The following is a 27,392-nucleotide window of genomic DNA, read 5'->3' as shown; positions in this document are numbered from 1 at the left end:
CCCGGGGGCTGGAGGGCGCCGCACGCCCCGGCCAGCGATCCAGCTCGGCCCCACCCGACTCACTGTCACGCGTGGGCCGGAGTCGGGGCTGCCCTGGTTCGGCGGAGCCGCGTGGGGGGGGGGGGAGCCGGTGCCTGCGCGCGGCAGCCTGCGGAGCCGGGGGAGCAGAGTGAGGAAGGGCCCCCCCGGCTCGGAGCTGACTCCTACCGGGCTCCGCACGGTCCGGCTCGGCTCGGCTCGGCTGCACCTGGCTGGGCGGGGAGGCGGCGGCGCGCGGCGGGAGGGGGGGCAGCCCCGGAGCCGATCCGGATTGGCGCGGCCGCCCGTGTGAACGGGCCGGGGGGCGGGACGACGCGGACTCGGGCCCGGCAGCAGGGGAGCTGCCCAGCCCGGCGCCACGTGCGGGGGTCGCGGTTCGCTGCCCGCGTGTCACTGTGGCCCCTCCCGGCTCCAGGGGACCCTCCGGCTGCGACGGACCATGAGCGATGAGCTGACAGCTTGGGGCAACGCGACCGACAGCACCACGGTGAGTGGCGGGGCGGGGGGGCTCCGCCCCCTCGCTCATGGCCCTGGGGTCCAGCCCAGCCGGCTCCCTGCCGGGGCACCCAGGGGACCTGGCTCTTCCCACCTGCCTCCTCCCAGGCGGCTGGAGACCCATGCAAAGCCCCCCCCCAGGTCTGCCTCCCCTGGTGATCAGGAATGGGGGGGGGGGAGCTCTTCCCACCTGCCTCTGTCCCAGGAGGCTGGCAGGGTGGGAGGGGGGGCAGCTAGAGACCCATGCAAAGCCCCCCCCAGGTCTGCCTCCCCTGGTGATCAGGAATGGGGGGGGCAGCTCTTCCCATCTGCCTCTGTCCCAGGAGGCTGGCAGGGTGGGGGGGGGGCAGCTGGAGACCCATGCAAAGCCCCCCCCCCCCAGGTCTGCCTCCCCTGGTGATCAGGAATGGGGGGGCAGCTCTTCCCACCCCAGGGATTACCCTGCGGCACCTGCCGCTGCTGAGACGCACCTGCCACCCCCAAATTGGGACGTGGGGCTGAGCCCGGGCCTGGGGGAGCAGCAGGCTGGGAGCCTTGGTACCCACCCATATTGTACTTTGGGGGGTGGGGGAAGGGACAGGCCATTGAACAAAGCCCCCGCATCCCTGGCAGACCCGCCCATCCCTCTGGGAGGCAGGGCCAGCCACTCTGGCGTCCGGACGAGCGCCACGCGCAGGCTGCAGGGCTGTGGCCAGGCCTGGGTCCACGAGGGTCAGGACCCCCCTCGCCCCACGTGCAGCACTGCCACACTTGGCCTAATGCCTCCTGGGAAGCCAGGGCCTTTCTGGGGTGCCCTGGGGGTTGCAGTACATGGGGGGTGGGATTGTGTCTGTCTAGCCGGGGGCAGTTCCTATGGAGCCTGCAAAGCGCAGGTCTGGACACATTCCCCCCGCTCCTTGGTGGACACCGTGTCCACCCCGGGCTCTGCCTACGTCCCTGGTGCCTGCTGCTCGTCCCCACTGCACCCACAGGAAATAGGCTGAACAGGGCTGGGCCGTCCACACTGCGTCCCGGCGCTGTCGGCCGCTGGTCGGATGCAGGCCCAGGCCCGCCACCCCGATGGCTGCCAGGCGGGTTACCCTGGAGCCCAGCCCCTGCTCCGCACTTTGCGGGGGGCTCCCATGTTCTGTGTCCAGCCGGAACCCCTTGGTTTCCCCACCCCCGCAACCCCACGGCGAGGCCACCCCGCCCCCGGGAGCGCGCACGCCCCTGCCAGGCCACCGGAGCCGGGAGGAGAGAGCCCCTCGGCTGCCTGGGTGGAATCGCTCGCTTGGGGTGTGTGTGGGGAGGGGCGGAGGTGGCTGCAAAGGCAGCAGGGCCTGCCCGGCACACGGTGCCGCCTGCTCGCCGGTGTTTCCTGGGAATGCTTGGAGCCGGACGCGGAAGAGGGTGGCACGTGGCACCAACCTGGGAGTGAGCGAGGGGGAGGCCAAACTCTGCCAGGCAGAGACACAGGAGGAAACGGGAGCAAAGGCAGAGGGGAAAGAGGGGAGGGGGGGCTGGAGGCCACAAGGGCCGCAGCAGCTGCTGCCCACCCCACCGTGGCCAGCTGCTCTGTGAGCATAAGCGCCACGTGAGTCATCCCCTTCCCGCTGGGCCCTAGGGAGATGACTCTGCAGGAGCCCCTGGGGGAGGCTGGGCCCCAGCTGGGTGCCTAGAGTTCAGCTAGAGATGGGTGGGTGGGGACGTGTGGGGAGGGAGGCAGGGACAGAGGAGAGGGCACGCACAGATAGAGAGGGGTACAGGAGGGAAGGGGGGATGTGTAGACTGCTGCATGGAGGTGGACGGCCAGACAGACGGACACAGAGATGGTAAAGGTGGGGAGGGGGATGGGTAGGCGGGTGTGTGGGGATGGACAGACGGACACAGAGATGGTACAGGTGGGGAGGGGGATGGGTAGGCGGGTGTGCATGGTTGGACGGACGGACACAGATGGTGCAGGGGGGAAAGGGGATGGGTAGGCGGGTGTGTGGGGCTGGACGGACAGATGGACACAGAGCTGGTGCGGTGGGGAGGGGGATGGGTAGGTGGGGATGTGGGGATGGACGGACAGACGGACACAGATGGTGCAGGGGGAAAAGGGATGGGTAGGCGGGTGTGTGGGGCTGGACGGACAGACGGACACAGATGGTGCAGGGGGAAAGGGGATGGGTAGGTGGGTGTGTGGGGCTGGACGGACAGACGGACACAGATGGTGCAGGGGGAAAGGGGACGGGTAGGCAGGTGTGTGGGGCTGGACGGACAGATGGACACAGAGCTGGTGCGGTGGGGAGGGGGATGGGTAGGTGGGGATGTGGGGATGGATGGCAGGTTCCTGGCAGGTTCCCCCCTCACTCCCTCCTCCCTTCCCTTCCCGTGCCCAGCCCACGCCGGCTGCGTCCCCTGGGAGCCGGCGGGGCGGAGGGGGCGTGAGCAGGGCCCAGTGCAGCTGTCGCTTGCATGCGCTGGGGGCTGACGGCCTCGCTTCCCCAGGCAGGGCAGGGATGGCTGAGGAGCGGCCCGTGCCCCAGCTGAATATCCCATCATGCCGTTTGCCGCCGCCACCCGGGCAGGGGCTGGGACATCCCCCAGGCTGGCCAGGAGGCTGCGGCCTCCCCCCCCCCCCCGGTGATTTCTTCCACCCCGATTGTCCCTTGTCCTGGGGCTGCTGGTGCAAAGCCGCCTGGCCCAGACCCCAAGAGCCCCCCAGGCCGCAGCGAAACTCTCAACCCGCCTCTCCCCCCTGGTGTTTGATCCTGTGGCTGCCGTCCTGGGGGGGCCATTGCCCGACTCCCTCCCCACGCTGCCCCCAGGGGCCCCCGCGCCGCCCGGGGGCCTGTCTGGGGCCAGTTTTCATCCCCTTTTCCAGCTGCATTGAAAAAACACTCACGTGACTTCGCCGCCGTGGGGATGTGTTGCCATGGCAAAGGCTCCCCGTCACCTGACCAATTTCATGTTCCATTCCGCTGCCCCGCCCCCCCAGCCCGCTCCTCCCCAGAGAGCCCCCCCCAGCCAGAGATGCCCCCTAGGATCTGCCCAGCAGGGACAGGCTAAACTGGGGGGGCCCTAGGCGGCCAATCCTTCCCCTTGTGGGATGCAGGACTCCTCGGTTCTGTTCTCCGCTCGGCGAGGGCAGTGGGGTGTAGTGGTTACAGCAGAGGGCTGGCCGTCGGGAGAGCTGAGTTCTTACCTCTCCGACTAGGGCCTGTCAGGCCAGGGGAACCCAAGGGCCCCCACTGCATGTGGTTTGTCCTTGGCTGGGGCATGGGAGGGCCAGCCAGACTCTGCTCCCAGGAGGGCACATGGGGGCCAGGTCCCGGGGCTTGGCAGGCAGGATCCTGGCTGTGGGTGCAGTGCCTGGGGGTGCAGGGGCAGTGGAGGGGGGGGAGGGGGGTTCCCCGATGCAGCTTTCTGAGTGTGCGAAGGCCTGGGGTCTCCCGTGGGCAGCTCAGGCTGGGATTGTCCATGCACAGCAAGGACCAGGTGCTGTCCACCAGGGGCCTGTGTGCGCCCTTCCCAGCTGCCCCGGTGGCCCCACTGTTTGCACGCTGCCCTCGCTCGTGCCACAGGCGTGTTTCACGAGGGCCCCTGGCGGGCCTCTCCCGGGGGCAGGGAGCTGTCTGTGCTGCCGCTCCCCGCCCCGGGCCCGGAAACGCCCTCCCCACGCCGCCCGTAGGGCGTGTGCCCGCCCTGGGGCTCAGTCTGCTCTGCCCACAGACGGTGCCCGGCCAGGTGACCACGCAGGATGGGTATGTGCTGCTCCTGGTGCTGCTGTCCATCTTCATCGGCGGCACCCTGGTGCTGCTCTCGGGGATCCTGATCGCCTGCCGCCGGTGCTGCGAGACGGACCGCAGGCACTCCAGGTACGGGGCCACCTCCCACCGCCCCGGAGCGCACGCCCCGGCCTGCCAGCACCCCCTCCTGGAAGAGGCTGGGACTAGCGCAGCTGGGAGCTGGGGTCCCCTTTTCTCTCCAGCGACTGCAGGTCTGGCCAGAGGAGCAGAATAATTTAGTGCCCTTTGGTAGCAGCTCCCCTGCTGAGCTATCCACGGAGCCCAGGGCTGCTCCGCACCTGACCCAGCGCACCTGCATGAGCGCCCTGCCCCCAGCTCTCCAGTGCCCTGGCCAGGACACCTGGGGCACCATGTCCCCAGCCCTGGTCCAAGCCACCGGCCACCCAGGGGCCACAGCCGCCCCCGAGACCAGTGGGTTCTCCGGACACAGGTTCACTCGCTGAGCCCCTCCCAGGAACAGCTGGACTCCAGGGTCCAACCCTAAGAGCTCAGGCAAGGAGACCTTCCATCCCGAAGGCCTTGTGTTCTGTGCCCCGAGGCAGGCGTGGCCGTGACCCGCCAGGAGAGACACAAACCTGGCCAGGGCGCTCTGCTGAGCCGGCGGCATCAGAAGCTGCACAAACCCGCGGGTTAGGGGGCCACTGCTGGAACTATGGGCCTTATGCGCATTGTACAGCCCAGAATGTGCATGCAAGTGCCATGCAGACCGGGAGGGGAGGGGGTGTGCTGCACGGACCGGCACGTGGTATGGCCTGGTGGGGGGGTGCCGTGCACGCGGTATGGCCCGGTGCGGGGGGTGCCGTGCACGCGGTATGGCCCGGTGCGGGGGGTGCCGTGCACGCGGTATGGCCCGGTGGGGGGGTGCCGTGCACGCGGTATGGCCCGGTGGGGGGGTGCCGTGCACGCGGTATGGCCCGGTGCGGGGGGTGCCGTGCACGCGGTATGGCCCGGTGCGGGGGGTGCCGTGCCCGTGGTATGGCCCGGTGCGGGGGGTGCACGTGCACGCGGTATGGCCCGGTGCGGGGGGTGCCGTGCACGCGGTATGGCCCGGTGCGGGGGGTGCCGTGCCCGTGGTATGGCCCGGTGCGGGGGGTGCCGTGCACGCGGTATGGCCCGGTGCGGGGGGTGCCGTGCACGCGGTATGGCCCGGTGCGGGGGGTGCCGTGCACGTGGTATGGCCCGGTGGGGGTTGGGGTGTGCATGGTGTGAACAGGCACCGGGAGGGGTGTGTGTGCGTGCCCTACAGTCTGGCACGGGGGTGTGCTGAGTGCACCAGTGTGCACGCACAACCCAGCCCACGTGCAAATGCCGCACAGCCCCCAGACCCCTTCCAGTGGGGCCCGTGGTCTGGTTCCTCCTGCCTGTGTGTGCAGGGGGGGGGGCATGCACTGACCATCTGCGGGGGGGGAGACACTAGGAGTAACTGTCTCCTCTCTTTTCTGTCCCTCCTTCACCCCTGCTCCCCTGTGCAGAGCCAGTGATGACCCTGAGAAAACCAACACCACCTACCTGGACGACTCTCAGCCGGCACAAGGCGAGCCCCCCCGCCCCCGGCCCCGGCCCTGCCAGCCCCAGCTTTGCCCATGGAGATCGGCGGGGGGGGGGGGGGTCGCTGTGTGTTGTCACGGAAACCGTTTCCCTACGTCTCGTCCCCCATCACGTGCCGTGGCGGGGGAGAGAGGAGGCCGCCCCCCCGCACTGAAGCACTGGGGGGGGGGAGCTCCAGGGGCTGCTATCCAGTACTTACTGGGGTGCTCCGGGCTCCCTGCGGATGCAGCCGTGGGGGGGGGCACTTACCCCCCGGTGTGCAGCAGCGCCCCCTGCTGGGAGGGGCCAGACCAGGCCCAGCCCCCTGCTGACATCCATACCAAGCGCTGCTGGACCCCCTGCCAGGGCCTGTCCACTCCAGCTGCTGGCTGGGCCCTGGTGTTGCCCTGTGGGCTGTTTGCTCAGCCCTGGGCGCAACGAGTTTGCTGGATCTCAGCCCAGCCGCCCGCGACACACACAGCAGCCTGGCGCGAGCTTCTGCCCTGTGCCTGGGAGCAGCCGGGCGCCCCCCCCGCTTCTCACCCCCCGCCTGTGCCCTCCAGCGGGGTCTGACCCTCCTCTCCCCCTGCCCACAGAGATCACCATCAAGGTGGACGACCCCGAGTGCCTGTCGACCTCCAGCTACCGGGATGTGGAGACGGAGCGGTTCCTCTCGTCCAGCTCCGCCACCGGCCGCCGGGTCTCCTTCAACGAGGCCGCGCTCTTCGAGCAGAGCAAGAAGACTCAAGAGAAGGGGCGGAGGTATGGGCGGCGGGTGGGACTGGGAGTGGGATGGAAGATGTGGGTCAGGTGGGGAGTAAGGGGGGGATACGGGTCAGGGTTGAGGGTGAGGCGTGTGCGGGGCAGGAGGGGAGAGGGGAGGAGAAAAAGGGGTTGAATATGGGTCAGGGTTGGGGTGAGGGAACAGTGGGGGGGAGGAATGGAAGGAGTGGGATGTGGGGGTACGGTGTGGGGAGATGGGATGGGAGGGGGAGGAATAGAAGGGTGAGGTGTGGGAGGAATGGGGATGGGGTTATAGATACGAGTGGGGGAAGAGGAAAGGGAAGAGTGAAGGGGAGGGATGTGGAGGGATGGGCCGGTGGGGAAGGAGGAAGGGAGGAGTGAAGGGGGGGATGTGGAGGGATGGGCCAGTGGGGAAGGGAGGAGTGAAGGGGGGGATGTGGAGGGATGGGCCAGTGGGGATGAGGGAAGGGAGGAGTGAAGGGGGGGATGTGGAGGGATGGGCCAGTGGGGAAGGGAGGAGTGAAGGGGGGGGATGTGGAGGGATGGGCCAGTGGGGAAGGGAGGAGTGAAGGGGGGGATGTGGAGGGATGGGCCAGTGGGGAAGGGGGAAGGGAGGAGTGAAGGGGGGGATGTGGAGGGATGGGCCAGTGGGGAAGGGGGAAGGGAGGAGTGAAGGGGGGGATGTGGAGGGATGGGCCAGTGGGGAAGGGGGAAGGGAGGAGTGAAGGGGGGGATGTGGAGGGATGGGCCAGTGGGGAAGGGGGAAGGGAGGAGTGAAGGGGGGGATGTGGAGGGATGGGCCGGTGGGGAAGGGGGAAGGGAGGAGTGAAGGGGGGGGATGTGGAGGGATGGGCCAGTGGGGAAGGGAGGAGTGAAGGGGGGGATGTGGAGGGATGGGCCAGTGGGGAAGGGGGAAGGGAGGAGTGAAGGGGGGGATGTGGAGGGATGGGCCAGTGGGGAAGGGGGAAGGGAGGAGTGAAGGGGAGGGATGTGGAGGGATGGGCCGGTGGGGAAGGGGGAAGGGAGGAGTGAAGGGGGGGATGTGGAGGGATGGGCCAGTGGGGAAGAGGGAAGGGAGGAGTGAAGGGGGGGATGTGGAGGGATGGGCCAGTGGGGAAGGGGGAAGGGAGGAGTGAAGGGGGGGATGTGGAGGGATGGGCCAGTGGGGAAGGGGGAAGGGAGGAGTGAAGGGGAGGGATGTGGAGGGATGGGCCGGTGGGGAAGGGGGATAGGGCTACAGGGAAGGGTGGGGGTGAGGGAAGGGGGGTGGGCCCCCCGTGGGATGGCGTCTATCGCCCGGTCTCTGGGGCCAACGAGAGACTAGGCCGGGCGGGCGCCTCGGGGAGGGGGGCCCGGGGCACAGGGCACAGGGCTGGGGGGCTCTGGCCACTCCTGGTCACCCGGCGCCCCGGCAGGTACACGCTGACCGAGGGCGACTTCCACCACCTGAAGAACGCCCGGCTGACCCACCTGCACGTCCCGCCGCCCGCCCTGCGGATCCTCACCATCCACGAGTGCGAGTCGAGCGAGAACAGCCTGGCCATGTCGCCCCGCCAGCCCCCCAAGCCCAGCCTGGCCATCTTCCAGGTGAGCCGGCACCTGCCCTCGGGGCGGGGCAGAGACAGCCCCTCCTGGGGGGCCCCTCCCAGCACCCTGCCCCCGCCCCCTCATTGGTTTGTGTGTCTGTCCCACAGCCCCCCGGGGGCGCCCTGCCCCAGACGGCCCTGACGGCCCTGGCCATGTGCCCCAGCTCCGCCCTGCCCGGCGACACCTACAACTCCACCGTGAACACCAGCTTTGCTGACGCCAGCCCCTCCCTCTCCTCCACCTCTGGGGAGAGCCCCTCGGTGAGTGCCCGCCCCACAGCCCGGCGGGGGCGGGGGAGGGATCACAGCGCCCAGGCCTGGGGGGCGGGGCAGGTGAATGCCAGGGACAGGAGGGTAAAAGTGCTGGGGGTGGGGACTCTCTGCCCCTTTGCCCCCAGGCTCAGCGGCCCTGGAGCGATGGCTGAGCAGGCCGAGCCCCGGGAGACAAGGGAACCGGCCCCGGGAAAGGCAGCCCCTTTGGCACGGTGGGGAGGAGCCCTGGGCCACCTCCCCTCCCCAGAAGTGGCTGCATTTCTGTAGTTACGGAGAGAGCTGAGCTCTTGGATGGTCCCTGCGGGGGAGGGGCTTTAGGGGCACCGTGCTATAGAACAGTCCCGGTCTTATCACAGCACGTGGACCCCCCGTTTCCCCTGGGGACCCTCGCGCTGCAACCGGGTGAACCAGGACCCCGCGCAGAGAGGACTCTGCCCCCCCATTGCATGCCTGGGGGCGCAGGCCGGCGCGTGGAGGGCGCTGTTCACGGCTGGCTGCCCCGCATTGTGGGCGCCCGCTGGGCCGTGCCAGGCTGCCTGCTGCCCCGTCGCCTCCGATTGCTCGCTGCGGCGCCCACCCCGGAGTCACGCCGCCCCTCCCCCCGCTCCCAGTTTGAAGGGGCTGCCAGGAGTCCGAAAAGCGCCGGAGCAGGCGGCGCCGGAGCCGGGGAGCCCCCGCCGGCCCCTGCCCAGGGCACCGTGCTGCAATTCTTCACCCGTCTGCGGCGCCACACCAGCCTCGAGGGCGCCAGCCCCTACTTCAAGATCAAGAAGTGGAAGATTGAGAGCAACCAGCGGGCGTCCAGCCTGGACACCAGAGGTAGGTGCCCCCCAAATCCTGGCCGGGGGTCAGTCCTGGACCCCAGATAGGTGCCCCCCAAATCCTGGCTGGGGGTCAGTCCTGGACCCCAGATAGGTGCCCCCCAAATCCTGGCTGGGGGTCAGTCCTGGACCCCAGATAGGTGCCCCCCAAATCCTGGCCGGGAGTCAGTCCTGGACCCGATAGGTGCCCCCCAAATCCTGGCTGGGGGTCAGTCCTGGACCCGATAGGTGCCCCCCAAATCCTGGCCGGGAGTCAGTCCTGGACCCGATAGGTGCCCCCCAAATCCTGGCCGGGGGGTCAGTCCTGGACCCCAGAGAGGTGCCCCCCAAATCCTGGCTGGGAGTCAGTCCTGGACCCCAGAGAGGTGCCCCCCAAATCCTGGCCGGGGGTCAGTCCTAGACCCCAGATAGGTGCCCCCCAAATCCTGGCCGGGAGTCAGTCCTGGACCCCAGATAGGTGCCCCCCAAATCCTGGCCGAGGGTCAGTCCTAGACCCCAAGGGTAAGTCCGCCCCCATCCTCCACGCAGCTGAATCCGAACTCGGGCTCACCGTAGCGCCTCTCTCCACGGCTCTTCTGAGCCTTTGGCTTCTCTGTGGCGGCTGCCAGCCCCGTGGCTCCCTTCTGTGCCCATCTGCCCAGCCCCATGCTGCCTGGGGACGGTTCTGGGTCACTGCCAGGGGTTCTCTTTAAGGGAACGTCCCCCCCCCTCACTGCAGGGGCCTGGGGAAAGCAAGGTCTCTGCCTCCTGCTCCCCCAGCTGCTACGGGCCAGATCCCCAGGGAGTGTAAATCCACATGGGCCACGGAGGCCACTTCCACCCGCCCCCGGGAGCAAACCAGCCGGTCAGCTCTGCCCAGAGGGGTCCGGCCAGTCCAGCGGGGCCGGGGCGAGACTCCAGGGCCAACGCCAGCAGCGAAAACGCCCCCAAGCCCATGTGCCTTGTAGTGACCCCCCCCCGGCGCTCCCCCCAACCCTTTCCTGCCCTCCAGGCTCACCCAAGCGGCGCCAGTTCCAGCGGCAGCGGGCGGCGAGCGAGAGCATGGAGCAAGAGGGCAGAGAGACCCACCCGATGGGCATCATCCAGTACATCGCCCGGACGGACGATGTCGCCTTCTGCCCCGTGGCCGGGCCCTTCCTTCCAGCCCCCGCCAGCCCCCCCCCCTCTCTCGGCAGGTATTTTTCAGTAGATAGAGGGGATAGGGATGGTGGGGCGGGGCACTAGCCTGGTCTCCATCCCAGATGGCAGAGAGAGGCCAGCCCCCCTTCACACTTCCTTTGGGAAGGTAACCTGCCCCCCCCCACGCACACTTCAGGCTCCCTCTGCCATGACAGGCACGCCTGCCTCAGTTTCCCCTCCTCGCAGCCAGGACCAGCGCACAGGCTCTCGGCGTCCCGTGCTCGGCCGCAGCCCGCGGGTATTTTGTTCCCGTACAATCGTCCGGAGGGAGCTCGTGGGAAAAGCACCTTCCCGGTTCCCACAGCAAAGCAGAGAAAAGGCCCCTCCCGGCCCTCGGCCCAAAGTCTCGGGTCCCTGTTCCTCTGCCCTTCCAGCCCAGCCCCCTGGCAGTGACCAGCCGCTCAGGGCGGGCAGCAGGCTCTCCCCTTGGCGTGGCCCAACCCCCTGGGCCCTGATTGGGCCCATGGCAGCCTGGGACAGGTCCCCGTCGGTCTGGGGCAGGGTCCCACTGCAGCCTGGGCCAGCGGGATTCTCCCCCACCCGACCTGGGGCAGCAGCTGCTGGGAAGGTGCCGTTCTGGGGGCAGGGCAAGGGAAGGGCACCAGGGGCAGGAGGGTGGAGCCGACCCCCTCCCCAGGCCCTGTCTTGCTGGAGCTGAGGGGCTCCCCGCTGCTATCTGGTCCCCCAGGCTGGGCTGGGCCCCAGGGCAAGCAGGGCGGGATGGTAACAGGCCAGGAACATGCTGGTGCACGGGGCTGTGTGGACTTAGTGCCAGCTGAGGGCAGGCGCGGGGCCGTGCCGGCTCCTGTGCCTAAGGGGCAGCTGGAGAGAGCGCCCCGCCCAGGGGCCAGCCGGCTCAGGGCAGGGGGTGGAGATGGGTCGGGGGAGTGGCGAGAGGTCCTGGCGGGGGGGTAAGGAATGAAAACAGCCCAGGGCTGGCCCGTCCCGCTCCGCCCTGCCGGTGCCGTAACCGCCGCGGGTTCTGCTCTCAGGTTAGAGCCGGCCGAGGCGGGCGGGGGCAGCGTCCCCGAGGTCCCCAGCGCGGAGCAGCAGACCATCTACCACGACATCTGGAGCCTGCGGGCGTCCCTGGAGCTGTGCGCCTCCTCCGAGCAGGGCAACGACCGGGACTCGGTGCGTAGCGACGGGGGGCGACAGCGCCGGCTTCCCCGCGTCCCTGGAGGAGGCCGAGGGTCCGGAGGAGCGGCCGCGGGCCCGGCCCCGGCAGGAGAGCGCCGAGGCGGAGCCGGGCACGCGCAAGCTGCTGCAGATGGACAGCGGCTACGCCTCCATCGAGGCGCCCGGGCGGGCGGGCGAGGAGCCGCACCCCCCGGACCAGACGGCCTCGGAGAAGCGCATCTGCTTCACCAGCGCCGGGCGCAAGGGCACCATCTTCGAGAGCTTCGAGGGGCGCGAGCCCGAGGAGGAGGAGGAGGAGGAAGAGGGAGCGGCGGGGGGGCCGCCGCCCCCCAGCCCTCTGGCTTGGTCCCCTTACGGGCAGATGTTCCCTGCCCGGGATGCGCTGCCCCGGCGGGACTACAGCATCGACGAGAAGACGGACGCCCTCTTCAACGCCTTCATGCGCCACGACCCGCAGTTCGACGACTCGCCCCTGCGCGCCAAGCACCGCTCCCGCGCCCACCTGCGCAAGCAGTGGCAGCGCTCCAAGCAGTACAGCGACCCCGGCGTGCGCTACCCGCCCGCCCTGGAGCGCCACCGCACCCCCCTGCGCCGGGGAGACAGCCTCACCTGCCCGCCCGAGCCCCGCTACCCGGGCCCCCTGCCCCACGGCGGCAGCGCCCAGGAGGCGGGCGAGGCCGTGGACGGCTCCGCCACGCCCGACCCCGAGGCCAAGATCCAAGTGATAGAGGAGGAGCCGTCGGAACTGGCCGGGGACCCCAAGCCGCTGCCCGATCCCTACGACCACGACTGCCCCGGGGGCGGGCTGGGCCCCGGCTGCGGCCCCCAGCACCCCGGGGCTGAGCTGTTGGACAAGATCCTGGGGGGGGTGAGGACAGGCTGTACGGGTGCTTGAGAAAATCGAGAGAGAGTCCGGAGTGTCTGGTGGCCGTGGCCTCCCCCGACCACAGCCCTGCCTAGGGGAGGGGGAGAGGACCAAGCTCACCTGCACGCTGAGTCAGGCGTGAACCCTGCTGCTGCTGGCGCTGCGGCCACGCCTGCCAGGAGCCCTGGGACTTGAGGGCGTGCGAAGGGCAGGGGGTGCAGATCCGCCGGGACGGGCCCCTCACCGTGGAGCGGGCCAGGGTGGAGGCTGGAGTGGGGGGCCACGTGGAGGTACCCACTGCAGTCAAGGGCTGTGAGGGGCGCAGAGCCGTGCAGACGGACCCGCCACGTGGGCGGGATCCTGGGGGGCAGATCTGCCCAGATGGAGCGGGCCCGCCCAGGCCCACCTGCCACGTGGGCGGGGGCCTAGGGGCAGCCCCGGGTGCAGCAGCCCTGGCTCCGCGCAGGCCTGGCGCCTGGCAGCCGGAAGGGGGCAGGACGCAGGCAGCGCTTGCCCGGCCGAGAGGTCGACGTTAAGGGACTTTACGAATGGCCCCCCGGCCCCGCACGGAGGCCCAGCTCTTACCTCATGCCGTAGGGCTGCGTGGCCCCTGCACGCCCCTCGCCCCCTCCCCTCCCCTCTCTCTCGGATTTTTTACAAGCAATAACGGGGCCGTTTGGCCTCATCCTCGCCAAGCCGGGGCCGGGAGCCACGGGGGCGGCCCCCATGGGAGAGTCACTTCCTTACCCCCCCCCCCAGGGAAATCTCTAGGCTGGGCAGGGCTCAAGGCTCTAAGCTGGTGCTGGGGGCTACAAGGGGCAGCGGAGGGGAGGCCAGTGGTGATGGGCTGAGGCAGGGGCAGCTGGAAGGGAGGCCGGGAGCAAGGCAGTACCAGCAGGGCACAAGGGGCAGGAACCTCCCGCCCCCGGCTCCTTTCCCTCCTGGAGCGGAGACTGAGCCACGCCAGAGGGCAGGGAACCACGACCCAGGCTCGGAGAGCGGCGCCCCCAGCTTCTCCCCGGGCAAGCGGGGGGGTGCGTGTCTGCTGGGGTGGGGGCATCCAACAGGGCCGGCCCTTCTCTCTCCAGCTTGTTTGCTGGGTGCCAAAGCGAGGGGGGGACAGACTCCCAGACAGTGCCAAGGGGGGTATGAACTAGACCCTAGCCCAGCTGTTCTCTGCTTCCTGGGGAGGGGGGCATGGTAGCTCCCCCTCCCCCCCAACATGCTCCTTCTCCGGACTTTATTGGGTCCAAACCAGGGGAGGGGAGTGAGCTGGGCTGAGTGGCAGCACGACGGAGTAAAGAGGAGTCAGAGCCCCTAACTCCTCCTCTTCCCCCCAAGGGCCCCCCCCCCAGGAAGCAGGCTGCCCCCGGCGTGCTCCAGGGATCAAAGCGCAGGCCTTTATTTATTATTTATTGAGTTTTATAGAACTGGATGGATTTGCTGCTCTGCGCGGGGGGGGGGGAGGGGGGAAGGGGGCTGCAGCTTTTTATGGGGTTTTGTTCACGTGTCAAAGGATCAGAAGCAAAAAGCTTTGTCGTCCGAAAGATTCAGCCGGTGCTGGGCGGGGCGGGGGGGAGGGGACGCCAGCCACGTGTGTACCCCCGCCCCAGGCCCCCCCGTTCCTGGCTATGCTTCCCCATTTGCATGCGAGCGCACAGGCAGGTGCAGCCTGTCCTGAGCACTAACCCCACCTCAGCCTTTTTAACCTGATAAAGACAGACCAAGTGTTGGACGTTTGCCAGGCTCTGTTACTGCCCCTGCCGGGGGCGCCTGCCCTGGAGCCGCAGCACGAGGGCCCCAGGGCACCGGCACGGCCCAGGCAGCACCGCTCAACCTACACTGCCCCGCGGTCGGGCAGCGCGGAGGGCAAAGCCGGGAAGCGAGGACCCTGGGGCTGGGGCCAGTCTCACCACGCTCACTCGATTCCAGGCTAAGGGGGCTGGCTGGAGCTGGGGGAGGGGACAACTAACCCCTGGCCCCTTCCAGGCAAGGGCTAGCCAGCCTGGGCGTGATCCCTGGAGCCAGGGAGCCCAGCGCGTCGGGCATGGGGGCACGAAGCCTCCAAAAGGCAAAGCCCAGCACCGCAGCGGCAGCCCCCTGGAACAGAGCACAAGGGGCAAATGCTGGGCACTCCAGGGGGCGGGAGCTGGTGCTGCCAGGCAGGGCACATGCAGCACCTGCCCCACTAGAGAAGCTGGAGGGAGGGAGAGCTCCCTGGGAGGGGGAGGGCCCAGGGGGCAAGACTGCAGGGAGGGGAGGGCCCACAACCCACACGGCGAGACCCCTGCCCACTCAGGACCCACTGCCCCAGGGGGCTGAAATCCAAAGGCCAAGGCATTAGCCCCGCAGTCCCGGCCAACCATCACACGTGGGGCTTACCCCCAGCCTGTGGGGCTTGGGCTTACGCTGACCCCCAGCCCCTGTGCCCCATGAAGATGGGCAAAACCCCCAGCAGGAGACCAGCGGCTGGACCCACAGCAGAACCAGGGGAGCAGGGGGCTGCTGCTGTGGGGGGACTAGCTGCCCCAGGAGACCAGCAGTACCTGGTCCCTCCAGCTGGCTCAGGGCAGCTTTGGTGCCAAGAGCAGCTGCTGGGAGCTCTCTTCGGCCCCAGGGACTTGTGAGCAGGGGCCTGCGTTCTGCCCCAGCGCCCCAGCCCAGGCCGGCTCTGGGCCTCACGACCAGCAGCTCCCAGCGCCAGGAAGCTGGAGAGGAGCGATTTCAAGCCTGGCCAGAAGCAGAGATCAGCTGAGACAGGGACACCCTCCTCTCTACCCCGCCTGGCCACAGCAGCCAGCTCAGCTGTTCCATCACTTGCAAAGAGCCACCCCTCTGCCCTGGGCCTAGGCGACAGACGCCCCACCGCAGCCAAAGGCCGGAGCAGATGGGCTAAAGCAGGAGAAACACCCTCCCACGGACCTCGAGGCCCCAGTGCTAGGAGAGAATCCGGGGGCTGGAGAGCCACATCTGCTGCCCGCCGGCTGCCTGCAGCAGGACGACCAGCCCGCTCACACCGACAAGATTTTTTTAAGAAAATAAAACCCAAGTCAAGAGGTCCCCGAGCGCAGCCCAGCCCCCTCCGGCGCCCCAGGCGCGTGCAGCTCTCGGACGCTCACTACCCGTTTCCTGTCCTCGGCGGGTTTATTTAAACACATCACGATGTGTAGGAATCTCTAAATATACCGCAAATATAAACCAAAAAAAAAAAAAAAAAAAAAGAAGAGGAAAATATATATATGTATATATAACAGTAGTCTAAAACATAAAGTGCACAGCCATGGCTTTACACAATTCTACTCAGGGAGGGCAGGCGGGGGGCTGCCCCCTCACCCCACGGGGGGACGCCCCCCAGGCCCGCCCCCATCCTCCCCTCCAGATCCCAAATTAAAAACCAGGTGGCAGCTTGATTGGCAAGGAGCTGATGCAGAGGAGGGGCCGGCCTGGCGAGCGATCGGGGCGAGGGGCCCGCTGGCTCCGGGGTCCTGGCGCCATGGAGGTGTGGGGGGCGGGTGGGGCCTGCTTCCCTCCAGGGTTTCTCTTTTTGGATCCGCTCCCGGGGAGACGGGCGAGATGACAGGGCGCAGGCTCGCCCGGCTCCCGGACGACAGGGCGCAGGCTCGCCCGGCTCCCGGACGACAGGGCGCAGGCTCGCCCGGCTCCCGGACGACAGGGCGCAGGCTCGCCCGGCTCCCGGACAGGCTCTGGGGAGAAAGGAGAGGAGGCCGCGTTAGCAGCACATGGTGCCCCATGCCTGATTTCCCCCCCCCCCCGCCACTCTGGCGTGGCTCCAAGCAGGGGCAGCAGCACTGGCCCGCGGGGGGGGGGGGGGGGGGTTTCCGCACAGGGGGAGCCCAGCTCTCCCACAGCCCCAGGCAGGGCGGAGAGAGGGAGGCCTCCCCGGCCGGCAGCCCCTCACTAGCCGGCCTGGCCCCGCTGGCTGCCCCACGGAGCCCCGACCCTGCCAGGCAAGGCCAGCGGTGCCGAGTACCGGCCTGGCTCCCTCCAGCCACGCCGCTGGCTGGGCCGGGGTCTCGGAGCCCAGCCTCTACAGCGGCCCGGGGGTTGGAGCCAGCCCGCCAAGCCGCGGGATCCGGCCGCAGAGGGAGGGGCAGGCTCCCCTTGCCCCAGGCAGAAACGCGGCTGCGGGCTTCCTTTCCGTTTCAAAACTGGAGGAGAGGGGGAGTTTCAGGAGCCGCCCCACCCCCAGCTCAATCCTATTGGCCGGTTTCTGGCCAGAAACCGGCCAATGGGAGCTGCTTGTTTGAATAACAGGCAGCCAGGAAGAACCCCGCCCCCTCTCCTCGGCTCAGTTCTTCGAGGAAGCACGTGGCCAGGCAGGAGGGCTGGGAAATGTTTTGAGCACTGCTGGCTGGCAAGTCTCCTGGCTACAGCCTGCTTCTGGCACCTAGCCCCTCCCTGCCCCAACCCTCCACCCCCCCCACGTGCCCAAACCCTGTCCCCCTCCTGCAGCAACCCCCCCCCAGATCTGGCACCCCAATCTCCTGCCCCAGAGCACAACCCCCTCCTGGCCTAGGTCACATCCCAAACCCCCGCCCTAGGTGTCAGCCCGCCTCCTGCTTCCAGTCTCCCCCCTGCACCCAACCTCCATTCCAGGCCCCGCCCCTCCTCCATTCACATCATGGAAGAGTGCGGCCCTCGACCTCTTTCCAAAATCCTGGAGTGGCCCCGTCAGAAGCACTTGCCCACTCCTGTCTACAAGGCTGGTTTTACCCCGCCCCCCAGGGGACCCTCGCTCAGACTGGGCGGGCAGGGCAGACGCAGGCCTAGAGACAGGCCCAGTTCTTCCAGACGCCGGCCCACAGACCCCCCTGCAGCTCCCCACGAAGCCCCAGGCCGGGGGGGGGGGGGGGAGGGCGGAAGGAACCAGGAGATCACAGCCAGGGTGGCCCCCCGCCAGGCCAGGAGGCAGTGGGGGAGGCGCTCCTGCTCTGGAGCCCACAAACAGCCCTTGGTCTTCCAGGGCACCTTCCCGCCACTTGTCTCCCGAAGCCAGGAAGAGGAAGCGTCAGGCCCAGGCTCACCCCGCAGCCCGGGAGCTGCCTTGCCTCTGGAGATCACAGGCTGGGCAGGGGCAGTGCCTGGCTGCTGGGCACCCCAACCTCTGGGGCCCCTGCCCCTCGACCTACCTGAGCCACTCACTGCCCTAGTCACCTCGGCCAGCCAGGCAGCAGGAAGACAGGCTCAAAGTTCCCGCAGGGCCGGGAGCCGCAGAAGTCGTTCTGTTTAATGGCTCAAAGCAGGACCCCGCAGGGGCAGGCCAGCAGCGGCTGCAGGCCAGTTTAAGGCGCCAGCGCCCCTCGGCCGCACCCTGGGGGCGGATGCTCTCAGCTCTCAGCTCTCCAAGCAGGGAGCTGGCCAGTCTCCAGCTGGGAGCGCCGGGCCGTACTCAGCCCGCTGTGGGACAGGGGAGCAGCGTGGGGCATGGGGCCGCCTACCTGCGCCGAGCCAGCGCGCCTCGGGCTCACTGCTGCTTGCAGGTGGAGAGCTTGCGGATCTTGCTGCTGGCCGAGCAGGCCTTGCGCGAGGGAGGGGTTGGAGGAGGCGCTCGCCCGCCGCTCCGCTTTCGATTTGGTGCTCAGCTGTCCCGACTCCGTCCCATTCATGCACACTGGCTTGGGCAGCCCTCGGCCGCGGCTCTGCCCGTTGGGCGCGGCCTCCTCGTCAGGCACCTGTCCTGCAAGGGAAGCAGGGGCTGGGTCAGGCAGGCACTGAGGGTCCAGCGGGTTAGTGCCGAACACCAGCCCTGGACACCTGCCCTCCCAGCTGTCACATCTCACCTGGGGACACGCCCGCCGGAGCATTCAGGCACTGTGACGCTCCCTTCGCACTGTGCCCCTTGGCTGGGAGGGTCACAGCAGCACCAGGCAGCCTGGGGGCACTACGCAGGGGGGTACACCTACAGCTCTTGCAGGGGGGTGCTTCAGCTCCCATGAGCCCTGGGGGCCAGCAGCCTGCTCCCAGCCGGGGCGGCAGGGGGCGAGCATCCAGGTCAGAAGGTGGCGGGGATGCCAGTCTACGCCAGGCAGCTAGAGCAGGGCTGCTGGGGTCTGGTGATTTAAAAAGGGCCAGGGCTCCCAGCTGCCACCACCCTGGGCCCTTGAAATTGCTGCTGGAATTCCACGCAGCACGGTCCCAGTGGGTCCCTTGCAGGGGCCCCAGACCTGCCCCCCACTGCCCAGGGTGGGGACGTGGTCTCCAGCCTGGAGCAGGCTGCCTCCCCCCCCCGGTGCCAAGCAGCCCAGCCCGGCTCAGAGGAGTGACTCAGCGCTGCAGAAAGAGCCGTTTGCACTGCAATCAGTTTCCCGGCTCGGCGACGTTGGTCTGGCGGGGACCTGGGGGGTGACAAACGAGACCTGCGAGCGTCCCCCAGCTCCGCGGGGCCCAGGCTCGGGGGGGAGTGGGGGGGGGGAGAAGGGAGGAGGCGCGTGACCCATGCTGGCTTTGCCCCTCAGACACAGGGCTGGAGAGAGGAGCTGGCAGCCTGCGAGGCTCCCCCTTGCCACCAGCCCCCGCCGTGGCGATTTCCAGCCAGCAGGAACGTCACGCACCAGGGCCCTTCAGCGATGACTCAGAGGCTGGAGTGGAGCGAAGGCGGGGAGGTGATGCTGGATCATTCTCCTTAGGATGCGCAGCACCTCCCCCACCAAGGCCGCGGCACGTCAGCACCACGCTGGCACCGAGCCTCCCCCACCTCGCTGAGGCCCAGGGAGGGAAACGGGGGTGTCTGGGGAGAGAAGCCTTGAGAGGTTCATCTGGACCCCAACCCTCAGGCATGGCACATGGCCCTGTCCTCACCTGGCTACAGCTCTCCGAGGTGGCACGTCCCTGCCTTGGGGCTGGCAGGACAGCGCAGGATTTGCCACGCTGGGTGCCCCATGACCACCAAGCACCAGGGCAGCACGGCGCATCCTGCCACACCTGGGCAGGTGCCCAGCCCACGGGGCGGCACGTTACCTCCCAGACCCGCTGAGCAGGCTGCCCTGGCTCCCACCGAGCCTGCCACCTCCTTCCTGCCCCCGGCCCCACCCCGATCCCTCCCCCTGACCAGAATGGCCCCCCGCTTGGCCCTTCAAAGCCTCTTTGCAGCTGGCAGCAATAAGCCACGAAGGGGGGGGGGGGTGACGCCCAGCCCCAGCGCACACCAGCTTGCAGGGGATTCTCCTCTCCCCCTTGGACACGAGTGGATTAGCCCGGCCAGGCGGCCGCTGGCCTGCATCATGCTGCCTGCCGTGTAGGGAGCACATCCCCTCTGCCCTGCCTCCCATCCACTCAGAGATAGAGATGGAAGGGCCTCGAGTCCCATCCCCTGCCCTCCCGGCCGGCCCGAGCACTGTCTAGATCACGCCCACACGGCCCAGGGAGGCCACGCAGCAAGGGACGGGCAGAATCCAAGCCAGGGCACTTCCCCAGAGGAGGAGCTGGGCACTGAACCAAAGCTCGCTGTGACCTAGGACCTGGAAGCACGAGGTGGCCCACTCCAGGCTAGGAGCGAGGGGTGTCCCCCACCCTGGGAACAAGGCGGCTCCGCCTCCCTAGGAGCCTTAAAACAAGGCTGGCTGTTCCTTTCGACAAGGCACGCTCTGTGCTCAGCCAGGCCTGACGGAGCGAAGGGCCCCGGGTGGCGTTCGCTGGGATCAGAGTTCAGCTGCTCCAGGCTCACACCGGGCCCTGCCCAGCTCTGGCGGCCAGAGGCTGGTCTAGCCCCTGCTGTCACTGCCCACCTGCCAGAGAGCCACGTGGAAACCACAGCCCTAGAAGGGACCAGGCAGCGAGGGGCCCCGCCCTTCAGAAGGGAGAACCGGCTGGTGGGTTCTCTGCAAAGGGAGCACACGGTGGCCGACACCATCCTGAGCAAAACCGGATCCTACTCATCTCCCTAGCCAGGGCCAGCCCCACTCACCCCTCTGAGCCTTCAGTGGGGCACAGGCTCCTGGCGAGATCCCGGGGGTCCAGCTCCGGCAGACTGAGCCCCCCGCTGCCCTATGGGACCAGATTGGTGTGGCAGGGGAAGGGCTAACCTCGGGGCAATTCCTTCGCCCACTCCCCCTTCCCACAGCCAGGCCCCGCCTCCCCTGCTGGAGCGCACTCCAGGGAGCTGGGTGTGTTCTGCGCTCCCATCCTAGGCTGGCTGGGGGCCCCGAAACAGGCCTGGGTTGATCCTGTCAGGGGCAATTCACTCGCTTCCGGTGTCCAGCGTGGCAGCCCCTGGGGCCCAGCGCTGGGACTCCCAGCACCCGCTCAGCACCCTGTGACCATCGAGCCCTGAGGGGCACAGGCCCAGCACTCGGCCCAGGAGCAGCGTGGAGCGCCCAGGGCAGGCAGTGATGCCCAGCTGGCCCCGGTCTGTCTCGGAAGCAGCGTGCCGTTCCGGGGTGCCCCGATAGACACACAACCAAGTGGTGGGCACCACCCTCAGGCAGAGGGACCCCTTCATGCTGGGACTCCCCCGCCCCGACAGACAGCAGTCACCCTTCCTGTGCCCCAATTTCATGGCGGCAGCACCCCAAATATCCCCGCTGAAAGCAGAGCCGAGCGTTTCAACGCTGCCCCTCTTCATCTGGGCTCAAGCCAAAGCCACTAGTGCTTCCACCCGGAAAAATAACCCGACTCCTTCCCCTGGCTGTTGTGAAACCGCCCCTGCCCCCACGAAGGAGTCCAGAAAGCGTCTCCGGCCTGGGGCGAGTGGGGGAGGAGCCGTGTCTCAGAGCTAATTTTAGCTCCTTTCCCAATGAGCGCGGCTGATACTCAATGAAACTATACATTTAACACTCGATGGCGTTTGGCGTCTTCCCGCCCACATGGCAGGCAGTGACCTGCTGTGTCGCGGCTGCCGGAACCTTCCTGTCATCAGCCAAGCAGCGGTACCCAGAGCGGGTTTGGCCGGTCCCGCCCCCAACAAGAGCGGTTTCGGATAAACACGTGTCTTGCGCAAAGTGCTTTCGAGTCACAGCCTGTGTCAGCGGCCAGAAGCAGTGCGCCCGCACAAGGGGGACACACCTTTGACAATGCCTGACACTTCTTCTTAGACCCAGGCCCTTGGCTTCATTTTCCAGCCATGCCCTGGCTGTCAGGAGCGGGCCACAAAACCAATACAGCAGCCACTTGTCGCTGCCCGACAGGTGGGTTGCAGCTCGGGCTGGAGAGGGTTAACAGGGGAATGGACCGTGCGGGACGCGGCCTTACCCGGATGTCTGAGACAAAGCAGCAAGCAGGATCCCAACCCGCACTTAACGTCGCCCCTGGAGTGGAAACGGCCCCTTTGGAGGCGACGGTTTGGGACGTGTCCTCCCTGTGATTTCCTACGCGGGGCTGTTTAAACGTCGCGTCCCTCACGCGATAGCTGGGACCGTCTCCACAGCGCAGCAGCAATCTTCAAAGCCCCTTCTTCCTCTGACCAATGGAGGGGCTAACCAGGCACCTACCCTCCTCCCCCACAGAACTCCTGCCCCCGCTGAGGAGTCATTTCCTCCCTGGCTCTGCTGCCCGAAGGAGCAGGGCTCAATCGATCAGAGCCATTAGCAAGTTTTCAGGCTTAATGGAATTTAACTCTCTTCCAAGGCGGAGGCTGGCTCGCAGAGCGGGAGGAGTCCACAAGGTAGGGAAGGGAAGATCGTTGTTCCCTGTACGAGCAGTCCCTCGACGGTGGGAGCGCACAGGCCGGCCCGGTCCCGCCCCCGCTCCCTAAGCGCCCATGCCCCACCAGAACTGCAAGCCATGTGGCAGAGGGCCCCCAGAAGGGGCCAATGTGGCCTGTCAGACACAGCAGGTCAGTCTGATGATCAAAGATCCGGCCCAAGCCATTCCAGGGGCAGATCGTTTCGGGAAATGCTCCAGTCTGGATTTAAAGGCAGCACCACGGCCCGGGAAACGGCCCCACTGGCTAATTATTCACCGTTAGACTCCCCCCCCCCCCCCCCCCCCCCCCCGAGCCAAACCTTGAAAGCAGCTTCCCTGTGTCCCAGCTGGCTGCCCCCTCACAGCTGATGTCCTGGGGGACTGAGCACCCCTTGGAGGGACTAATCCCAACCCAAGGGACAAAGCGCACCGGATCTTCCTAGTCACGAACCCAAACTTGGATCAAGCCAGCTTCTGGCAGGCACACTGAGGCAGACTGCCTGTCCCTGGCGGTCCCATGCACAGGGCAAGCCAAGCCACAGTGCCTTTGACCCGAGGCCCAGGAAAGAGCAACCAATGCAGCACGAGACACCTGGGCTAAGCAAACCTTCCACCGTTCGGCTCCCGAAAAACGTGCTTTTAAAAAAGCTTCTGTAATACAAATCAAAACTCAAACCAGACAACTGCAGGGTTCCCAGCCGCGACCGAGCTGAGCGGGAGCAAGGCAGCTGGCTGGCATAGGCACCAGTCTCAGCAAGGCGCATGGGGCCTTCCATGCTAGGTCTGCGGGGGCGTGGAGACCTGACGGGGAATCGGGGTGTAACAAAGGGGCAGCCTCCCTCCTGGAACAGGGGTACGGCTTTTTTGAAGTCAGGGGGACGGTCCTGCTGGGGCGCAGGCCATTCTAAGCCAGCACTAGAGTTCGAGCAGGACACACAAACTATCTGGTCTGCGGCAGCAAACTAGGCTACACTTGGAATTCCTCTTCAATGCTCCCGTCCGCGGGCAGCTCGGCTTCCTCTGCGCGTGGCTCAGCAAGATCCCCCATCTGCTCTGCTCTGGCCTCTCTAAGCCCTGCCTTAGCGTCTTCCTCTGAACCTGGGGAATGCACAGGAAAGCAACAGCCGGTTAGCGAGACGCTGGTGCCTGGGCAGGGAGGCCCTTGGTGCGGCTGCCAGAGGCGCCGAGCGCAGCAGAGCCATCAGGGAGCAGACGCTCTCCTTCAGTGGGCACGGTCAATGACTCCGCTCCTGTGGGAACAGGGGATGCGGGGGCTCCGATTCCCACCATTCTCTGTCCCAGCCTCCAAGCGCCGCCTGGGAGCACGTGGCCCTGTCAGACACAGCCAGGAGCTGATTTCAAACCTGGTTGCCTAGAGACAGCTGCCCATGCCCCTAGACACCCCCGGCTTCTCTTGGGGTGCCTCAAAAATCAGGTCAGTGCCGTCAGCGTCTGAACATGGCAACGGGACCCGGCCTTCGGCTCCCGGTTTGAAGGCACTGACCTCGTAAGGACTCGGAGGAACGGAGCAAGTGCCAGAGCCCCTTGGCCCAGACAACGGAGAAAACCCTCTGGCAGATTCGCTGCTCTCCCCCCCGCGAAGATGGGGCAGTAAGGGCCTAGTGGTTAGGCAGTTTCAGGAGCCTACCGAGCCTTTGCATGGAACCGAAGGACCGTCCATGAGGACACGGGAGAAGTCGCAGCTCAGCCAAGGCTGCGTGGTCCCTGCTATCGGGCAAGGCTGCAGCAGTCCGACAAAGCTCGGCAATCAGCCTGCAGGGCGGGTACCCGTCCTTAGCAGACGAGGGTTGTTCGAGTTTAACTAACCGTACTGCTTAAACTCAAACTCAGTCCACTGACTCAGCGAAGCCTCCTCCCCAGGAGCCGGGGGCAGGGGCTGGCGGCCCTGCTCCGGGGAGGCTTCGCCGCAGGCTGTGCAGCGTAAAGCGAAGCTCACTTCATACCGCCGAGCCTGCAGCAGATTTTCAGCAGCTACACGGTTTCCCTATTAAACCATTGTTAGGCCCAGGGAATTACACGTGAAAGCAAGGCTCCGCCCTGCCCAAGCATGTCCCCCCGGGAGGGATATTGGCCTAGACACTCCCTGAAGGGATTTTACAAGATGCTACGACTTCGTGGCTTCGTTTACTCGGCTTGCTTGCCCAGGCAGCGGCACACACAGTCCAGTCCTGTGCAGGTAGCTGCCGAGAGCCCAACCCAAGGCTGGACGATTAACCCAGGCCCCCGAGGGCATCGGCTACCCCAAGCGAAAAGCTGCCTGGGCTCTCGGCGCCCCAGGGATGGGTTCCCAGATCACACACCATCGGGGAGCCAAGAGCAAAGCAAGGCCCAGACCACTCTAAGGCCTGGTGTCTGCCCTGAGGACACCCATCTCGCCGTTAGTCAAAGGACACCTACTCAGAAACCTGGGGGGGAAGGGAGGAGAAAAGGATGAGGTGGGGGGGGGGGGGGGGGGGGGGGGAGGAGGATCATGTGTCCCATCCCTGCCTCCTCATTCCCTGCTTGGCTTGTACTGAGCATGCTCAGTAACACTGCTGAAGCCAGCTGCCCTCTGTCCGCCTCTAGTCCCTCTATTGGCAAGCACAGATCATCTCTGGCCACGTGGCTCAGTCTGGCGACCCACACCTCAGAGCCAGTAGTCTCCCCAGACACTTACAGTCACTTCGGCATAGAGCCGTGGCATCCAACCCATTCTGAACCACTGCACCGGCTACCACGACAGCTAAGTAACCACACTCCACCGGCCCAAGAGCCACGCTGTTCAAGACACCAGCCACACAGCTCCTGTCCAGGCAGCAAGTGCAGCACCTTGCAAAGCAACCGCCAGCCCATCCGCAACAGCACGAAGACCACTGGGGGCTGCCTGGCTACGGGCTCTGACCCTCGCAGGCTGCTTACTGAGCTGTAGAACTGGCGGGGGGGAGGGGGGAGGATTTTTTCCTGTAAGGAGATTCAGAGACTGGGGCGGGGAACAAGCCGCAATAAAATGGAAAGTTAACCACGCCTCTGAGCACCGACGCGCCGGTCCCCACCCAGCACACCTGCACCTCTAATCCAGCAACCCTGGATTAAGGAATTTTTTGGAGCATGGAGGGTGCACGAGGGGAATGGGGGTGGAGCGCTTTCCTGCTCTCAGGGGCACCCCACAGCTCCACACCCCCTACTGCTCACAGACACCGCCCCCCGCCGCTACGGGACTGGTGGGGAAAAGCACGATGCCATTGCCCCAGCTGGAATGGAGGGGAGTAGCCTATAGAGTTGCTTCCTCTGCCCCCACCAGGGTCTGTACCATGAGTGTTCCCGGATCGGGGACACCTGGAGGACGGTGGTTTGCGTGTGGGCTTCAGAACGGGTTTGCGATGGCCTTGTACAATGGGCTGCGGAACAAAGCGTGCTGAACAATCAAACCCAGAGGCTGCTGCCGGAGGCGCTGAAGGAAACTGCCGTGTGGGCAGCACACAGGAAAGGAGGTTTTATTTAAGAACTAAGGGACTGATGCTCCCGGTGCTCCATGGCTGTCTAAAGACCGTGCATCAGTCAGTGATCAATAGGCTTCTCCGCTACTGAAAGCATCTGGCCAAACAAACCCCACGCTCTCTCCAGAAGGTTTTAAAATTGGCCTGGAACACTATAGCCACCTCCCCCAGCCTCCTCCCCCACCCCTCTCACATACCTGGTACTGTGAAGTCCTGAGTGTAGATGATCTCATCTTCAATGTCATACAAGTCATCATCCTCTTCCTCATTGTAGCCATGGAGATCTTCCAGATAAGGCACCACCGTCATGCTCCTCCACCTGTCCTTTGTCTCTGGGCTGGGAGGGATGGGGACCAGGGCCTCTGCCTGAGCGTGTTTCTTACGAAACCAGCTGCAAAGAGTCCAAGGTGCCGAGTGTCAGTGTGGCGTCCCTCTTGGCCGGAAGCCCTCCGAGGCGCCAGCCCCCCGCCCCCCATCGCAAGCAGAGCTTTTAATGAACAAGAAACATCTTGCTCTGGTTTCTGCCCCCGGAGGCTTCTCCCGAGGGCAGAGTCTGGAGTGTCTGGCAAAAAAGGTGAATGTGGGAGCCTCGTCCCCATTGCTCAGCGGCAGGAAGTAAAGGGACCAGGGGGGTGTCACTTCTGAGGGCATCCAGGCTGCTGAGCTCAGGAGATGGTCTGGTGGGTCTACAAAACCATCTCTAGCATGGCTGCAGCCAGAACGTGCCCCACTCGGTACACACAGTCATGACAAATACCCACAACGGGATGGCTCAAGGGGCCGGAAGTAGGATCCGGAGCCTTTCACCCCTCGCTCACTCCAGCACGGCCGGAATGAACATGATTTACTGCCTCCGCACACACAGGGCAGGATCGAGGTACATTGGCAGCGAGCCGCGTGACAGATCCTGCACTCTGACCTGCAGGCAGGCAGGAGATGCATGTCTACAGGGCTGAGAACCAAGCACTTTCTCCCAGAGTCAGAGAGCCGTGCAACAGCCCGACAGGAAGAAGAGAACGTGCAGCCTGCAAGTGAAAGGGCCGTGGATCTTGACCCCCAATCTCCACCCTGCTAGCACTATGTGGCGGGATCACAGCAAAACCGCTCGATGCGTCACCCCTCCGCCTCCTCCCGTCTCGCTGGAACTCCGCCCCCTCTAATCCATCGCCCCTCACGCTGCTCTAAGTCGCCATCTGCCCGGAGAAGCCGCTGAGCGCCAAATGCCATTATTAATCAGATGAAGAGTCTAACGGCCTCGCAGCACGTCAGTCGCTCAGGAGCCAGATGGACGCCTTCCCCATCTCCCCCTGCCCTGGAACAGACGTGCCAGGGCTGCGCAGCCCCCTTACAAAGCCATCCCCTAGAAGGGCCAGTGGATCCCCAGGACTGTAATGGGCAGGGCCGAGTAGCCGTACAAACCGGGCCCTGCATTACAATTCAGCGAGGCTGAAGACTCCCACCTCCAGCTCTCCATAAAGGGTGACTCTTGCCCCACACATGCACCCCCCATAACCCCACCAGCCTGAAGCAGCAACGCCCTTGGATTAAGCATTCAAAAGGTCAGGCTTCAGTTGTCTGATTGCTTCCTCGGTGACACCACGCTGCTGGGCGGCTGCAAATCCGGCATGCAGAGCAGCAGGCCCCCCTGCGAGCCGGTCGCAACAGGCAGTTCTGCGGCCTATGCCCAGAAGGGTGACACCCCCCATGGGAAGTGACGGGAGAGTTCAAAGAAGTCTCACCGACGGAGAGCAGATGGGTCCCCTGACAGACTGCTCTCCCAGCATTAAATATTAAACCCCTGCTTTTGTGCCAGG

At 66.5% G+C, this 27,392-nt stretch overlaps 2 protein-coding genes across 2 annotated transcripts in view; one reads left to right on the top strand and one right to left on the bottom strand.

The window, feature by feature from the left end:
* Positions 1–21: 21 nt before the first annotated feature.
* Positions 22–13,835, top strand: CBARP (CACN subunit beta associated regulatory protein). The gene is given in 11 exon segments (XM_075902664.1): positions 22–526; positions 4,231–4,376; positions 5,780–5,841; positions 6,431–6,596; positions 7,994–8,165; positions 8,273–8,425; positions 9,049–9,256; positions 10,250–10,433; positions 11,430–11,586; positions 11,588–12,434; positions 12,437–13,835. Coding segments are annotated over 11 exon segments (2,244 nt in total). The 5' UTR covers positions 22–478; the 3' UTR covers positions 12,538–13,835.
* A 2,174-nt stretch (positions 13,836–16,009) lies between these two features.
* STK11 (serine/threonine kinase 11) overlaps positions 16,010–27,392 on the bottom strand; it is a 63,175-nt gene continuing 51,792 nt past the window's right edge. Inside the window, 4 exon segments of the mRNA XM_075902665.1 lie at positions 16,010–16,146; positions 17,902–18,020; positions 18,022–18,140; positions 25,776–25,969. Coding sequence (XP_075758780.1) covers positions 17,928–18,020; positions 18,022–18,140; positions 25,776–25,969 — 406 coding nt within the window. The 3' untranslated portion in view covers positions 16,010–16,146; positions 17,902–17,927.

Source organism: Pelodiscus sinensis, chromosome 19 (genome assembly GCF_049634645.1).
Source record: "Pelodiscus sinensis isolate JC-2024 chromosome 19, ASM4963464v1, whole genome shotgun sequence".
Lineage (NCBI taxonomy): Eukaryota > Metazoa > Chordata > Testudines > Trionychidae > Pelodiscus > Pelodiscus sinensis.
This window is presented reverse-complemented; position numbering and strand designations above follow the sequence as displayed.